The sequence below is a fragment of the Corvus kubaryi genome, unplaced genomic scaffold (genome assembly GCF_017639235.1).
Source record: "Corvus kubaryi isolate FWS band 111438036 unplaced genomic scaffold, C.kubaryi_AGA036_p1.0 37392, whole genome shotgun sequence".
Lineage (NCBI taxonomy): Eukaryota > Metazoa > Chordata > Aves > Passeriformes > Corvidae > Corvus > Corvus kubaryi.
Genome location: NW_024581131.1, coordinates 6,637,681 through 6,656,148, shown reverse-complemented (window position 1 = coordinate 6,656,148; position 18,468 = coordinate 6,637,681). Strand labels below are relative to the sequence as shown.

The following is an 18,468-nucleotide window of genomic DNA, read 5'->3' as shown; positions in this document are numbered from 1 at the left end:
TAGGTTCATCTTTTTCCAGTTCAGATGCTGTGGAGTCTCCAACTACACAGACTGGTTTGAAGTGTACAACACAACCCGGGTGCCAGACTCCTGCTGCTTAGAATTCAGTGAGAATTGTGGGCTCCATTCCCCAGGGACCTGGTGGAAAGCGGTGAGTAGCTCTGTAGCACACAGCAGCAACTGCCTTGCAGCCCTGGTGAAGGGCAGACAGGTACTCATTTGCAGGGCTGTACAGATGATAAGCTGTGCACCTCATTCATCGATCCTAATTCACCTTTCAGCAGGTGCTTTCAGAAGGCTCCTGTTGAGCTGTGGCCTTTGACCTTCAATGAGACCCCCTATTTAGTTATTTTTATGAGCTGGTTTATTTTCAGGAGGCTCTAAGCTGTTGTTTCACATTGCAGATAGGTCCATTCCAACACTGATCTGCAGCAGAGACTAGTGACACCTAGCTAGGAAATGACAGGAATGTCCTTTTTAGTGTCCCACCTACTGGAGTCAGGTAGCAATAAAGGCAAATGGTTCATGAACACACACAGGCCCTGGAGCAGCAGCCATAGCTTATCACTGCCCAGGCAGTCCTGAGGCAAGAGGACTGTGTGAGCCTGGAGCACTTTTCTCCCACCAGGAGCTCCCGTTCAGGGGCTTCTGCTGCACAGGAGCAGAGTGGGAACTGTTCCACTGAGTTGCCAGTAGCATGTTTTTTCATTGAGTTTCTGCACTTGCCTGTAAACAAATTCAAAACTCCATGGGATAATTTCCCTACAATGGCCTCAGCAAGATCTTTCCAGAACAGATAGTCAGAGCCTAAATACATCTCTGAAATTAGCTCAGCAATTCTTTGTGCTAATTACAGGTAGTGCGATTACACAGGAGGGGTGTGGAGTGAGGCCACCTGATGAAGTGGAATTGTAACTAAGTTTTGCTGCTTCTAATGGTTTGTGAAGACAATAAGTAAAAAGCTCTCTTGACTTTCTAGTGAGATTTCATATGCATGGATTGGCACTCACAGAGGCTGAGTTCACATCAAACACTTCCTTACACTTGTTGAGTAGCTCCAGGTCATTTTTTTAAATAAAGGACTGGAAAGTTCTTCTTTTATTTTATTTGGGATAGCAAGAAAGTGAGCACAGGTTAACAACCTGGCTTCTGGTGGGCATTAATAGTTTTTCCCTTAAATGTATATAAAAGCTACTAACTGAAGGCTGAATGATTCTTGGATATGAACATTTACAAGACAGGGGGGCACTGTTTTTGCACAAGGTTGTCTTACAGACATTATTATTATTTAAAGAAAGGTTTCACTTGGGCCCATTCCACCCTCCCTAAAACTGGACCAGTAAAACAGGGCTTACAGCTACTGCAGAATTTAAAGCAGGAAGAAAATAATGGAGGAGTGCCCATACTGCAATTTGGAATGATGGAAAATGGCATGAAATGGGCCCATGCGCAGCAGGAGCAGCTACTGAGCCACTCACACTGGGACTTTGGGTATCATGTGTATGTATGTATTATAAGAAGTGTTTATGTCCCTGAAACATGGAGAAAATGAAAGTCTCATTCTAAGGTTCTAACTGCTTCCAACTGGGTTTTAGAGGGAAAAGAGGACCCAAACCCAGTGTTTGTTTATTTGTTGTAGTTTAACCACTGTTGGCAACTAAGCCCCACACAGCTGCCTGCTCACTTTCCCACCAGTGGGATCAAAGGGAGAAGCAGAAGAGTAAAAGTGAGAAAAGAATGGGTTGAGATAAAGACAGTTCAATAGGGAAAGCAAAAACCATGCTCTGTGTAACCCCTGCTCAACAATAACAAAAACATCTCCAGATTATCAACCCTGTGTTCAGCACAAATCCAAAACACAGCCCCATACCCACCACTGTGAAGAAAATTAACTCTACCCCAGCCAAAAACAGCACAGTATTTTTAGGCCCAATTTATATGGAGCAGTGCTCATGCAGCATTTTGAAGGTGCACTTTTTTGTGTCACTAAGATTAGTACTCCATGTTCCAGCTTGAACCCAAAAATACATTGTAGTTGCTCCAGCACTGAAATGATAAACCAGGCTACCTAGCAGCTAGGTCAGATCTGTGTTTTCTCTGGATGTATATTCCTAGAAGAGTAGAGCTGTGTATTTATGGCTAATACAATATTCTTGTTTTGTTTTTATTTTAGCCTTGTTATGAAACTGTGAAAATATGGCTCCAGGAAAACCTACTGGCAGTGGGAATCTTTGGATTGTGCACAGCTATGGTGCAGGTACAATTTAATAGCAATTTTCAAATCCTATCTAAGTAACCATAGATTCAGATATATGCTGCTCAAGCAGGTTTTAATAATTTTGCATGATGGTAGAGGAAAATTCTGCAATATTTAAGTACTTTGTGTTTTGCTTTAGTTAAAATACTGTGTACAAGAACTAGGAATACTGCACAGTGTTTTATGATGCATTGCAAAGAGCTGGCACTTTATCAAGTGGTTTATCTAATGCTGAAACTGTACTTGGGAGGGAAGACTGGACTCCAGACACCTAGTCAGGATAGGATGAACTGCCTTTAGGGTACCTGTATTTTCCAGTTAGTCTCCAGAGAGGACTTAGGCTAAATATCCAACTTCAGTATAGTCTAAACCCATAGCCCAGGGTAAGTTGCAAATCAGGATGTGGTCCCCATTAGTCAGCCTTGCCAATAAACCCATGCTCCTTTGCTGTTAATGGCAGGGAAACTTAAGATTGGCATAGATTTGCCTATCAGATTTTTGAGTTGCAGTTCTTTCCAGTGTGGCTTTGGTCAGAGAAGAATCTGTTGTCCATCACTTCGTGTCTTATGTGCCTGTGCCTTTAATCCAGCCTGCTGTGGTTGTGCCATAATGGCACAACCTGAGGATACACAGGTGAAAGCTGTGCTGGAGCTCAGGCTGGTTCAAAGTGCCTTTCCTAAATGCAGTGAAGATCTAGCTTTAGTTTCCAGCTCCCCCTCTCTCCCACTCAACATGCAAGCACAAAGGGTGGCGTTGCTGAGCTAATTAACACCATAACTGCAGATTAACCCATGGTTGTTTGGTTTGGTTTGGTTGGGGTTTTTTAAAATTTTGTCTGGTATGCCACTAGCAACAGCAAGAGAGAGCATGGGATCAGCATTCTGCTCACATTCCCACTGATGACAGATTAGGCAGAGTGGCACATATCTTACTCTCTTATATGTCATGTGTTGGCTACAACTTATTAATGCAAATGCCTGATGCCTCACAGGCCCAAATTCAGTAGAGTTTTGGGGTTTGTTCCAGTATAGTAAGCAGACATGCTTAGGGAAAAAAGCACAAGATCATATGGCAGACAGACAATTTATGACTGTTGTTAATAGATTACTATAATTTAAAAAAATGCCAAACCAGCTTTTGAGCATCCAGTCAGCATTTAGGGTATCTTTAAAGGATACACTAAAACCCCCCAGCAGCCCATGTCAGAGTCCTTCTCATAAATAGCCTAAATCAGTTCTAAGACAATACTGTCTTTCTGACAGAAAGACATCACTAGTTTGCATGGGAGAAAACACTTCAGACAATTTAAAAATGCAAATTCCTATTCCGAGTATATGCTGTGCAATGCAGGGAAAACACCTCAGAACACAACAGATTTTCAGTCTGTCTTCCAGCTGCCTGGTGTGATTGAATCTACTGCTGGCAAAAGTTTCTGTGCACTGTCACCTAAAATGAGCTGGGCTCCCTCTGTTGCTGCTGTTTCAGTGTTGTTCTGGCCCCAAGCATGTGACAGTTTTTCATGTTAAGAATCTTACAGAATTGTACAGTGACATCATTTGAAGGACATACAGTACATGTGACAGAAGCATCTTCCTCAGTCGTGCATGCTTCAAATTATAAACCAAATTCAGCCACCACTGTTTTGTTATGTAGCTGTCCCTGAGGGTGTTCCTTTGCCAGGAAGCAGAAGGCAGTGTTCAGGGATACTTCCAAAAGGCCAGTGCTTGCTATAAATAGCACACCAAAACCTAATAATCTGATTTTACTGTGGAAGAGTGAGACTTGAGGAAGATTAACAACTTTATAACCATTCTTTTCTTCATAAATATAATTGTGTGTGTGTGTATTCATATATTCCTTCAAAGTACTCATTAACAGGAACTATTACTCATGCAAAGACTAAATTTGAAGTGGTCAAATTAAGTGCTTAAAACAGAACTCATACCCTAAAATTTTCTACTTGGCGCAGACCTTCATTTCAGTGACGCCTCTTACAGTGGTGTTGCAAAGGGAAAGTAACAAGCACTTAGTACATTCATATAAGTACTTCAGCTGGAAGGAAAATAAGACTCTCTCCCCCATCCCCTTTTGATGAAGTAATCTACCAGAGGCAGCTCAAGAGGTCAGTGCTTGACTGGGAGGAGAACCCCCACCTCCCTGCTGCTTCTCTTGAACAGGCTGAGTAGAAAAACACATTCATTGTTGATGAGGCATTGATGGCCATGACAATGCATGTTCAGTCTCCAGTGATTCCCCCACAGGGACCTGTGCACACATACACTTGGAAAAGTAAAGTACAGTCAAGTAAACAGCATCCATAGGGCCAGGGATGAACCCAGTGTCTTTCAAAACAACAGTTACAGGGATACCCACACAGCCCACACAGCTGTGGATTGCTGCTATAAAATATCTTCAAGCAAAAGACATCCAAACTTTTTTCAATATACCTCTTCCCAGTATCTGGTGGCTGCTCTTGATGGAGAAATCAACTCCCCCCTGCTCTCACTGTTTGTTCTGTAAGACAGCAGTACAGATAAGGACAAAAGGCAGACAGACTCTAGGAACAGAAAAAGGACATGAACAGGCAGCAAAAGCAGTATGTGATATGTCCTCCTGTGTGTGAACAAAACTAGTGTTATGCTTTTCTCTTTTTTTCTTGTTGTTTCAATAAATAGGGGTTTTTTACTTACTGAAAAACGATTCTTTGTTGTTTTTTTTCTCTTAGATTCTCGGACTCACCTTTGCAATGACCATGTATTGTCAGGTAGTCAAGGCAGACACCTACTGTGCATAGATACCATTCCCAATCTTTCTGCTTCTCCTCCAAAGGACACAGGAGAAATCTCCTTCATGCTCATTCATCTGACCTTTTTTTCCCCCCTTTGTACTATAAACTGTGTATAATGCTATCTTTCTGAAGATTTTGTGAATCACCCCACTTTACTGAAGGAGGAAGAAAAGAAAAAGTCAGTAGTTGAACTGGCACAGGTAAGAAGCAGCCTTGTCTTTAAGCAGAGGAAAACCTCCAAAGAGCAATGGTTCCTTTTCCATGGCCTGTGGCAAGGCAAGAGAGGCTGCATATAAGGGGCTGACTGCAAACCCGTGATAGGAAAGGATGGCACTGAGGCAACCTCTACAAAAGCTGCCAGGCTGCCTTCCTGCATTTCCCGGTCTGGAAGAGAGGACGTAGAAAATAAATGTTCTTCATCAAGAAGGTACAGAGTAGCTAGCACTGAATGCAATTGTAATTTTACTACAGTTTGCACACAGCTAAAATGTCAAGATCAAACAGCCCTGCCTCCGAGTGTCTCAAGATGGTTTTGTAGCCAGGAGAGGATCATCTTCAGAAATACATTGTTTTAAGGGAGTATTTTTAATCTTATGCACCGCAAAGTCAGGCTTTTAATCAGAATCTGTACAGCGAGATCCTGGCTGTTAATGGAAAACTGGACATTGCCTCACTTCCTAATTGCCAGTGGCATATAGATGGTTGACTGCATATGTTATATATATTACATTCATAAACACATACTTTTCTGAAAGGAGGTGAAAATACCCAGCATCTAACCTCAGAAAGAGGAAACCTTTCTATCCTATTTTACATTCCAACTGAAATAACCAAGTATTATTTCTTGTACAAGGCACTATCACTTATACCTCTGGGAAACAAGTAATTACTTTCAGCTGTATCTTCATTTCAGTAAACAACTTGTGAGTGGGCTCTCTCTGTCAGTCTACTATGGTTTTATTTTTTATCATCCCTGTTTCAAGTTAGTCTGCCAAAAAGTATCACTCATTTCCACCCTTGAAAATGTGTACCAAGCTGTCAGCTGTTCCTCCCCTGAATGTCACTATTTCATTAATTTACTTTGGGATAACATCATCTGCAGGTATGATAGAGTTTGCCTTGCTGAGGAAAAGTCTTTTGCACATTGCTCATTTTTCTGAGAGTTATTAAGACTTCAGATGCTTTTATGCTTAGCTTTTTTTTTTTTTCCTCCCAGCTGCACGCTGACAACAGCCAAGACACATCAGTCTCTGTTAGAACTGGAGTCACTTCTCAGTGCTCTTTTTCAGATGCATTTTCCTTCACCTAGCTGCTGGCTAGAATATAATCCACACCTTCTGGAATACCACAGAATCACAGAAATATGCAGAAATCAAAACCACAACTTTCCTTAGCTGGGGAACAGCCACTCATTGATAACGGAAGTAATTCATGTAGTACCCTCCTATGTACATCTTCTGGTGATGAGGTTAAGAATCAGATGTATCCTATTGTTCAAACAAATAATTCCCTGCCAGCAAACAGCGCCAGCTAATGCATATGTGACAGAGAGAAGCTGAAGCACCCTAGGGAAAGGACACAGCAGGGAACAGCAAACAGAGCAGTGCAGATGGCCTCCTCCCTTCAGCCAGCCTTTGAGGAGCTCTCAGCCACTGACACTCAGAGCAGAGAGATGATCATGGAGTCCTGTTTTCCAGGAAGTTCAGCGCAGCCATTCCTGCAGACTGGAAGCATGCATCAAGCTCATACAGAAAGTTACCCTGCTTACAACAGCAGGTCTCAGCTACGAGTGACATTTTGCGTGCTTCCATTTAAAGGCAATTTCCAGCACAAAGCTGCCAACCCCCCAGCCTATTGAACAATCTCCTTTATACCCTTAACTAATCCTTTTCCTGGACCTGCATTATTTGACAGATTCACTCTCACACTCCTTAGGTTTGGGGGGTTTTTTGTCTCTTTGCTGATTTCCTGCATTCTTCTCACTCTCAGGCATGAGCTACTCCATATTTTCTAGGGAATTGCTTAGGACAGTCTGGTGTTTAAAAGAGCAAGTATCTTCCTAAATCTTACCCCCATGGGGCATTTAGCTCTGCAGGCTAAGGTAAAAAGTATTACTTGTGTGCATTTTATGTGGCTTCCCAATCCCTATCACAGCAACCTCCTCACCACTAAAGGATTTTACTGTCATGCAAACAAGCCCTGAAAGTGTTAACCAAGCTGAACAAGTAGCCCACACACAGGTGCCCTGTACTCCAAGCAAGAGGCTTACTAGTGGTGTTGCAATCACCACAGTCTCCATGCTTTCTGAGCCCAGGCTGACCTGCAGCCTGTCCTGCTCTGCAAAAGATGGTGTAAGTTTGTTCCTTCCCTCTCTCTGTTCTTTTCTTAACCTGCACTGATAAAATTCCAGGTTAGCTGTACCATTAGTTCTTGCCATGGTTTATAGTTTGTACACAGGGGTGCTTCTGCTGACAACTCAGGGTTTCTACCACTGAAAAGCAGCATGACAGAGTGATGAATACATTCATAAAACATTGATTTTTTTCTGAGACAGATAAAGGGTAGACAAGTCTATCTGTAGTGATCCCTGCCATTAAAAATTAACACAGACAGCAGGCTGATGATGGTTCAGTTGATGGGAGCAAACCACTGTGCAGAACTCCCACAGAGAGCAACTCTCCAATTTGCTTGATGGTGGTGTAGGGAAAAGAGAGATCACAAACCCCTCTCCTGTGAGTCTCACAGTAATATGTGCGGAATTCTTGGAGAACACTGCTAGACTTCAGCTAAAGCTTCAGTGGAAACAAAATACGAGAAGCAGACTGGAGACAAGTCATATTGTGTGGTTTCCTCTAATAATTTTTCACAGTTTAGGTGTCTTTACAAGATAAACTGCCTTGGTTTTCAAAAACAAGTATTTAAAGGGAGTGTAAGCAACACCCATTTCATAAATCCCAGTCACTGCAACAAAAACACACAAGGGAAAAAACAAAACAAAAACCACAAACAAACCCAAAAACACCCAAGCAGACAAACAAGCACACAAAAAAACCCAGATCACATATTGCTGCTAGTAATTTTTTTTTAAATACTCATCCTTCCACTACCAACTGAGATGCTACTGCAACTTGTTCATAATTTGAACTGGACTATTTTGTATATTTGATGTTATTAACTCTCTCCACATAGACCAAACAGATGTTACAGTGCTTACAGCATTACCAGCACAATCCAATTTCAAACCTCTGAACATATTGCATATAACAAGCCTCAGACTTACCATATTTTCTTAAGAGCATTGCATCCTTTCTCTGCTGACAAGGTCAAAAGATTTTGTGATGTGTAACAGCAACAGTCTTTAACAAAAAAAACCCCACAACAAAACAAAAAAGGACAGTTCCATTTAACACATAGAACTTCACATTAAACTGGTTGATTATAAATACTTAACCTGTAGTACATAATATTCATTTGAAAGGTTGCTGATAGTGAATGCAGGCAGAGCAATACAGAAGTCATTCCAATTGCTTCTATTAGTGTCTTGTCACTTTTAGTTAAGTCTTTTATATTATTTTGACATCTTATCTTTAAACATGAAGGAGGACTTAATACATTAAAATTAAAGACAGAACCAAAGGCAATAAAGGAGCACTCTTAGTCTATTCTCATTTCTGTTTCTGCTTAATAATAAGATATGAAGGCACAGGGCATATGCCTGAACCCACTGAATTCAGCAGCATCAGGATTTAGCTTTTTAGATTCAGCCCAATATACTTTTTGCTTTTTATTTTCACAGTTACTAAAAAAACCCAAAAAACATATATTTAATAGAATAAGGTTTATTTTCCTGTACTATCACTAGCAGCCAAATCTTACTATTTGTACAACAGAATTACTTACCTCCTCATCATACAGTGCACAATCACTGAAATTCACTCCAGCTTCTGTTCTATGAATAGGTCTTTGGTCTTCCCCTTTAAATCAAACAAACTCATAAAGGTTTATTCTTCCATTTAATAATTTGTATTTAAATGCAGCATTGTTGGTTTCATAATATGGAGAGGAAGGAACTGCACTGAAGCTGTAAAAATACTCTGTCTTGCATCAGCAATAGGGCTGCTATGGGAATCCACCCAAACCCTCACTTTGCACAAACTAACAAGAACTGGTCACACTGAGCACACGTGGCTCAGGGCTGCCTTTTACACCTTCCCAGGGTAGGACAGGAGGTTGTCAGCATGGACAAAGTCACAGCCTTTCATTTACCCCTTGGCTTCGGTGTTATGCTATAAATGTGGCACCAAAGGTAAGCAACAGAAACCAGCAGCTGATTGTGGCATTTATTTTAAACCCAGGCTCTCTATTTACTCTTTAATTTATCTGCAAGAATTTGCTAAGTGTGAATGCTCTTCATAGATACCGAGTTAGACAGTTAGAAAACACGTTGGGACTTGCCAGGGGAAATCTTGTTTGGATTCCATTGTGAATTCTCCTCCCTTGTCACTGGTATCTTACCACAGTGGGCAGGTCTCCTCGGGTCTTTGGATTTTGTTGCTACAATTACAATGGTACATTTTTGTGCATTCATATAAAGAACAAAATTTAAAGTATACATTTTATTTTTTAAAAGTTATTAAATATTCTTTAAAGTTTACAACAGAATGTCTTTTGTATTCTTTATAAGCAACTGCACTACAAGCTAAACAGTGATTCTATACAGACCCAAAGATGTGTGTGTGTACAACTGTGCAAGTGCACACACACACTGTATGCAATTTAACAAAACCCCACAGTGTTCTACTTCTTTGCCATGTCTCATTACCTTTGATTTCACCTATACTTCCGTACAGATTTGTTTTTATTATTATTATTTAAGTGGCTTACCCAGTCCCAGGTAAATTTACGCCCCTCTTTCCTCTTAAGGATGGGCAACCTGAAATTATGTGGTAGTTGATAACAATTCAGAAACTACTGGGAGATCAGGTTCAGTGTTAAAAAAAAACTCAGACCCAAATCCAATTATTTTCTGTTTACAACTTGTCTGTTACTGATAACTTTGAAACAAAAGGACTTCTCTTTTTCTGAGGTAGTTGCTTACATTCGGAAATTACATAGAAAAACTTGAAAAATTAACACCAGAATGTGTTGAAATGGAACAACTAGGAAGTTGTACTGTGTCAGATGAGTAGAATGTCTGGTTAGCCACCAATGTTACCTGCAGTCGTGTCTAACACTGCCTCCTTTAATACAATTTGTTGTACCCTACAGGTCAAACAGCTTCACAAGTGAAATTGCCTCTAAACTGTGCATTCTGAACAACAACACGTGTACTATTGAAAGTGTAATGGGAGAAGCAGAGACCCAGATGTTTTAGAGGTTGTTGCAGGAAGCATCATAAGGGATAACCCACACCTTTGGTGGAACGTTCTTACAGCTCCCTTAGTTTAGTAGAGATGTTTACATTATTTGAATTGTCTTCATCCCATTAAATGCACCACTAAATGGTCTCATTAACCACATTTATCTTTAATCCCTTTCTGACTTCATGAAAAAGATTAAAGTCTTGCAGTGTAGCAGTGAATTTCACAATTTCTTCAAGTTGCATTTAAAAGAATCCTTCTAACATGGATTTTAACGTGTTGCCTTTCAATTTCCTTTACTCACTACTGGTTCTGTACTTCAGGAACGATAACTTAATGATGCTTACAGAAATATATGGGCTCAGAGCAGCAGTATTACCTTTAAAGCTTAATTTGGCTTTCCACTAAAGCTTAACCCTGGGTAATTGAGTACTCTGTTGATTTTCAAGATCCCACTGTTTCAAACAGTGTACCTTCTCCCAGTGGCTATTCCAGTTGTCTTTGCTTTTGAACTACATGTTGGCATAGACAGAGCTGTTCCTATTTTAATCAACAACTAGATGAGTATTTCACCCGACATCCTGCTATTTTTCCAAAGCACACTTAACACAACCTGGAAATATCGGGCCTAGCTGATTATTCTGGCTGTGTAATACAAAGTACTTTCTGTCTGCATAGTGATAATTTTCAAAGAGACTTAAGGGCAGCTTATGAAGCTTCATCCAAGCTTTTGTCTTGACACATCAAAAGTGCAAAACACAGAGTCCTGTGTTTCTTCTCTTACCGTGTTAAAAACCCCAAACTAAGGAATCTGTCATTAATAACTCATCTGGCAAATGCCATTTGAAACAGGCTGTTTTTCTGAAATCCCATTAGTTGCCTATGGTAGGTCACTTTACCCTAGGCCTTGCTTCCTTGTCTCCCCCTGCAAGAAACTCTTTCCGCCTGGAAATACTGTATGTTCACTAGAAATCCTGGGGGTTGTTCACCTGCAAAGCCAGCTCAGTTTACATTCCTCCCTCCAACAGCCAGAAAATGTTCACTACCAAATCTACACCAGTGTGTGTTAGACAGCTGAAGAGAAGTCCTACATCTTAGGGTTTTTAATGAAGAAATAGCTGATCAGTTGAACTGATTTCTCAAGCAAATCCCTGGTATGTTTTATGCAGAAATCATTTAGGCAGAGCAGAACATTTTGTTATGACAGAATTGCTTAACAGAGACTTCCCTGTACTTGGAATTAAAGAATAATTTGAAAGGATGGGATAATTATTCACTATAAACTTTCCCTTATATTCCCATGGCATTGCTATTACAAAGTATAGTTTAAATCACAGGCAACCAAATAAAACATATAACCGTACATAGTTAAATACATAGAAAACAAAACTGTATAGAAAGCAAAGTACAGCATAAAAAACCCCCAACTGTTACATGTATTGCTTATGTGTCTGTGTCTCATATGGACAGTGACAAGAGTTCCAGGTGTAAAGCATTCTTCCTGAAGATTAACTAAAAATGACTGGAGAAATACAGGGATTTCAGGAACCGGCTTCTCAAAGTCTATTCAGATGCACCTCAGCATCTCCCTCCTCCACAAATGCCTTTCTTTGGCCCTAAAGCTTAAGTCCATCTCTGCTCCAGCCCCTTCCACCTCTACCATTTAAATCTGCTGTTCTGCACACAAAAATACTTGTCCAGTCACAGTCCCAGTCTGTCAAATGTGGAGGGGATTCAGTTGTCTGAATTGTATAAATTCTAGTGCCCAATGATAAGACACGTTACGTGGCTTGACAAAATTCAGGTTTGATACTGAGTTAGGAGAACACAGACTGTACAGAACAGAGCAGAATAAGTAGTGTGACCGAGTAATTCATGCAACCTGGTTCTGGACCTAAGTAGTGACTGAATCTGAGTTGCTCTTAATGTCCTCGGTTCCTTGATGCAAGCCTGCAAGTGGCTAGACAAGCACTGTTATCACGCAGAACTGTCACTAGCTGTTTAGTATTCTCCAGATAGACCAATGCTGCAGGAATTCTTTTTCCATTTTTTTTAACCCAGTTTACTTGGAAACTTGCTCAGTGTTATTGTATCAGCCACAGATGCAATTAACAGATTCTGATATTATATTCCAGCTTGAATGATAAACACCCAGAATACTGAGGTAAAAAAATGCCTCATCTTAGAAATGACGCCTTTCTTGTTCTTCTGAAATGCTCACCTGGACCCACACACTTTCAAGGTGTCTGGGACAGCATATGCATCCCCACAGTTTGTACTGTGGCAGCCCAACTGCCCAAGATAACTTCTATCAAAAAAAAAAAAAAAAAAAAGTGTAAACGCGTGTTTGTGTAATTCTCAGTTCTCTCATTTCAGGCTCTCATTTCTTAAGGAATAAACACCCTCCCTCCTTTAAGGGAGTCAGAGCTGTTCACAAACTCAGTTAGGATGAAGCATTTGCAAATACTCCAGGAAAAGAGCACTCCTGCATGGTGCTGATTCTAATGCTTCTTTGGAACCCCACCTCTCACTCTATAATCCAATACCAGGTCTCTTACCACCGTCAAAGTCACCAAAAGCTTTGTCATAATCTCGGAACACCACACAGCCTCCCTCCCTCCCCACCAATGGCCTTCTGTATTAATTTCATTTGAAAGCCATGCTGGCATTAGTTGAACAGGGAGGCTGTATGGAAGTGTAAGTCAAGCTCTTTGGGTAAACTCTTCTTGCTGTAAGCTCAGCTGCAGGAACTGGACACAGAAATATGTTAGAAATAGTAATATTTCCCCCTAGAAGCCAGAGGTGCTTTGACTATTCTGGTGAGCAGCTAAGTTATGCTACGTGGTCTCTCAAGGGCAGAGTTGCCTCAAAACCTCATGATTGAAAACACTCCTACTTTTTGGGGAAGGACAGAAATTGTGAACTCAGACCTGTGCACAACAGAAGGAATTACGGATTTGCAAATGCAAACACAATAGAGTACATAGACTGAATTGATGTGTCATATAATTACTAACTCACTTTCCCTAAACAAAGTAGCTCATCAGCTTGGAAGTACAGCTTGTTGTCATGGAACTTGCTTGATATTTGGTGCTAATAAAAATTGAAGTTTTAAATCTCCCTGTGAAGTCCGTGCATTGAAGTTCTTCCCTATTAAACACCTTCTTATTCCTGACTGTGCACCACAGCTGGTTACCCTGACACAAAACAATTTTATCAAAAGGTCCTTTGAAATAAGTGCTCACAGGTTTCAAAGAAGAATTATCACAGGAAAACCTGGCACAATTAAAAGCTTGCTGCAAATCACACTCTCTTGTTCCTGATGGAATCAAGAGTTAATGTACATGCAAAAAATCCATGTGCATGTGTTCTTCTCCAAACCAGAATATTCTGGTGCAAGCAGTCTTTGGTGTGGGTGGCAGAGCACTCCAATTTATCCAAATATGTAAACCAGGAAAGGTGAGGAAGAAAAGGGAAAATAAAAATGACAGGTATGAAAAAAAAATGAAGATTGAGGGAGAAAGTTGGAAATGGACAAGAGACCACCTGAGCAGACTGGTTTTCCCCACTGTAAGGTACAAAGATAGAGCAGCATCCCATGGCACATGGTGAGCCCGGTCGGAACAGCCCCTGTGCCCTGTTCCAGCTGCTTTCTTGTGCTCTTCAGACTGTAGTCCCATCTATTCCCCTCCTAGGTGCAGCAGCTTCACTGAGCTATTGAAGGACACAGGAATACTCAGATGATGAACAGCTGTAAGGGGTACAGACACTGATTTCTCTTACACCCTCCAAATTTCAGTTCTTCCAGCCTTGCAAGAGATCCATTTAGGGAGCAGTGGTGTTGAATTTATATGTAATTTAAACATTACTGAAAAATGCTGAGGATGATGAGATACATCTGCAGGTCCTGAGGGAACTGCTGGATGAAATGGCTGAGCCATTATCCATCATATTTGAGAAATCATGGCAGTGCAGTCAAGTTCCCACTGACTGGAAAAGGAGAAAAATAACCCCCATTTTTATAACGGGAAGAGTGGGATACCTGGAGAACTACAGGCCCATCAGTCTCTCCTTACTGCTCAGCAAAATCATGGAGCAGATCCTCCTGGAAAATATGCTAAGGTGCATAGAAAACAAGGATGTGACTAGAGACAGCCAACATGGCTTCATGAAGGGCAAATTGTGCCTGACAAATCTGGTGGCCTTCTGTGATGGGGTTACAGAGGTGGATAAGGGAAGAGTGACTGACATAACCTACCTGAACTTGTACAAAGCATTTGCCACTGTCGTGCACAACAGCGTTGTCTCTAAACTGGAAAGACATTGGTTTGATGGATGGACCACTCAGTGGATAAGCAACCAGCTGGATGGTCACTCTCAAAGTCCAAGAGGAGACCAATGACAAGTGGCGTTCCTTGGGGGTCCAGGAGGACTGTTCAGACCAGCACTGTTCAACATCTTTGTCAGTGACGTGGGCAGTGGGATCGAGTCACCCTCAGCAAGTCTGAAGATGATACCAAGCTGTGTCGTGTGGCTGACACTTGGGAGGGCAGGGATGCCATTCAGAGGGACCTGGACAGGCTGGAGAGATGGGCCCATGGGAACCTCAGGAAGTTCAACAAAGCTGATCACAATGTCCTGCACCTGAGTAAGGGAAATCCTGACAGGCTGGGCAAACACAAATACAGGATTGAGAGCAGCCCTGAAGAGAAGGACTTCAGTGCTGTTGACAAGAAGCTCGACAGGACCTGGCAACATGCTCTTGTATCCCAGAAAGAGAAGCAGTGCAGTCAGCAGGTCGAGACAGCCGATTCTCTCTCTACTCCACTCCAGTGAGATCCCACCTGCAGTACTGCATCCAGCTCTAGGGCTCCTGACATAAGAAGGACATGGACCTGCTGGAGCAGGTCCAGAAGAGGCCACAAAGATGCTCAGAGTGCTGGAGCACTTCTCCTGTGAGGACAGGCTGAGAGAGTTGGGATTTTCAGACTGGAGAAGAAATAGGTATTAGAAATAAGTTCTTGACTGTGAGGGTGGTGAGGCACCAGAACATGTTGCTCAGAGGAGTTAATGGATGCCCCATCCCTGGAAGGCCAGGCTGAATGGGACTGTGAGCAACCTGATCTAGTGGAAGGTGTCCCTGGCCCAGGGCTGGGAGGCTGGAACTAGATAATCTTTATGGTCCTTTCCAACCCATTCTGTGGTTTAAAAGAACTCAGCACGTCACAGCTGATCTGTCAGAGCTGTTCTGTCACTGTTACATGGAGCACAGTATCCTGCAAGTGAAAAAGCTTTCTTAGTGCAGCTACACAGAACACAAGGGTAGTTCAGCTACACAGTCAGATCTAGTGCTGAACAACTGAGTACCCTGATGCCTGACGTGCACAAGAAGCTCTGGTGAAGTATTAAGAGAAATTCAGGATAATACTGCCACTCTCAGTGCTGATGATGCAAGCTTATTTAATTTTAATTTTCATTTAGTGAGTTCTCACTGAAATTAAAGATTCCTTGAAAGCTTTATAGCATGAAGTGAAATGGCAAATTAAATTGAAATTGCGATAATCCCCAGAAATGTATACACAACTAATGCAACTCAAAGTCTAGACACCTTTAAGACTGGCAAGTTCTTATAAGAAAAAGCAATCTATCATTTTCAAGCCTTTCAATTTGTCTGAGGACATCCCAGAATGCACCACATTGTGTCTACACTATCACTGCAGTGGGACTAGGCAGATCTCTATCAGAGAATGAAGTACTATTGAAATGCGTTACATGAACCCAAAGCACCAGAGAATTTCACATACAGGAGTTTAAAAAAAACCCCTATTTTCTCTGTCTGTCTTATTGAGACCACATATCACAAGCATCAATGTAATTTTCACTTCAGTATTTTCAAATGGCAACATTTGCTTGTTTGAAAGCCTAAGCAAGATCTCTGTTAAGGTAGGAAAGTTGCTCAACTCTGCAATTTTTGTTTTTCAAGTCTGTGTAAAACTCTTCCTGCAGCAAACATGTAATAAGTGAAAACCCACAAGGAATCACACTCTGGGTGTACAGATGTACACAGAAGGAATTTAAGCCCCAAGAATGAAAGTAGATTTCCCAGTAGGCAAAGGTGAGCTATAGTTTCAGTTAAGTCTTCAGTGAAATTTTTAAAGCAGAGAATATGATGATTCCTCAGGGAAACTGCACAGCCACAATGCCTAAGCATATTTAAAGATTATCATTCGGGGCTTTTAAATCGAGCTCTATGTTTCTATTAATCCACTGAGCTGCCAGCCCAGTCTCACACTGGCAGGCTCACTGCTCTCTAACAATTGAGAGCTTATTAAATATTAAGGTCTTAAGTACTTCTGTTTGACTGAGAAATTCTAAACAGTGCAGAAGATAAACATTTTCCCACTAATATATATATACACACACATATATATGCAGAGAGAGAGCAGTATGAGATAAAGGCAAATGTCCCCAAACTAGCAGGAGAATTGTGTAATAAATCCATTCATTTTAAAGCAGCCCATGTATCCCCCCAGTTACATTCCCTTCCAGTTGTCTAGACCCAGCCTTCACAGGTTTACCTCTAAAGGACAAAAGCTCACCTCTCTCCTGCCTTCAAATGCCAGCTTAGGAATTAGAAAGATGCTCACAGCAGGATTCACACTACTCTAATAATGCTACACTACAGGTAAAGAGCCAGACAAATGGTTTGAAAGGTAGCAGGACCAGCAGCATGTCTGGTACTTGATCTCTCTGACTTTCCATTCCGTTATTTTTAAAAGCATTCAGCTAAGACAGCTTTTGCTTAAAAATTAGGGTAAAATGCATAAACTGGATGTGTATCCAGTACAAGATTTTCTGAAAAATCATTTTCTACCTAACAGGGACAGGGGTCATCTAGTCAGATGGCTTCCCTTCCTCTTGTATTTCAGAAGGATCACTTTAGATCCAGTACAACTTGGGGTGGGTTGGGAGAAAGCAGGAAAGTTTTTAGTTGAGATTTTTAGATTTTCATACTGTTAAGGCTTTCCACTAGACCCAACAGTAAAAGAGATGGTGACTGGGAAAATGGTCAGCAGCAAATGAGGGTTCCTGTTTCAGGACCTTTGTTCTGGAAAGGAGCCAAGGAGTACCCGCAGGGTGCTGAAATCCCACTTGCCTCTTACACAGATGATCTGTAGTGCAAGCACTGCTGCCCCCTGAAGGAGCCCTGTGAAATCACATGGAGTGTGGCTTGCTGCACTGTCTGTGGAAGCAAGACCTTCCCGGATGACAGAATTCTTCTTTGTGCCCTTCTCTTCAGCCCAAGATTTCTGCTGGAACCAGACGTCCTCCTCTCTTCACAGCATCACCATTCCCCTGAGGGCTGGCACGCTGAAACCCCTCTGTCAGGAATCAGAGCCACATCAGCTTCTCTACACACAAACTTGAATTTCCCTTTCTAGACAAGCTCAGATACCAAACAATGGTCAGATAGGCATTACACCACAGAAACAAAATGTGGATCTTGCCAAAAAATGAAAGAAATAAGGAGCTTAGAGTCTGTGTCTACACGTGGAAACCTAGAGATCAATCAAAACTAGAATAGTGGAATTAGTGCTGAGGTGAAACACAATGAAGCAAAACACCAAACAGCTGCCTGAGGCTCTTTCAGCAGGGACATCAGCAGAGGCTGGTGCATACCCTGTCCTGCTCTGTGCCAGGGGACACCACTCTGACACGAGTAGCACGTGGGCTCTGTCATTCCCATCACAATATTTATATGTAGGCCCAAGAGAGTACTTGCAAAACCAATATACTCACTAAAAATTTCCATTATCTTTTCAAATAGAAAGCTACCATTCGGATGCATTTTGGCCAGAGGTTTAGCTGAGACTCAGCCTCATGTTTCCGTGGCCCATGTCATCTACATGGCCATCAGTATGGGACAAAGTACTTTCAATTCCTGTTTGATGACCACAAACAACATTTCAGAAAAGCAATTTCTGCAGTTAGTGCAATAAAGTAAGGAGGTACTGAGGGCTAGCAAACACAAAAGGCTTCAAGCCCCCTGGAACAGATAATAC

General features: G+C 41.6%; 1 protein-coding gene across 5 annotated transcripts in view; it reads left to right on the top strand.

Moving 5' to 3' along the window:
• The window catches only part of TSPAN4 (tetraspanin 4), a 431,876-nt gene extending 418,351 nt beyond the window's left edge, over positions 1-13,525 (top strand). For all 5 annotated transcript variants that reach the window (XM_042038860.1, XM_042038859.1, XM_042038856.1 and 2 more), the window contains 3 exons: positions 20-151; positions 2,174-2,257; positions 4,983-13,525. In XM_042038860.1, coding sequence (XP_041894794.1) covers positions 20-151; positions 2,174-2,257; positions 4,983-5,051 — 285 coding nt within the window. In that variant the 3' untranslated portion in view covers positions 5,052-13,525. The remainder of the gene's footprint in view (positions 1-19; positions 152-2,173; positions 2,258-4,982) is intronic.
• The last annotated feature ends 4,943 nt before the right edge of the window (positions 13,526-18,468 follow it).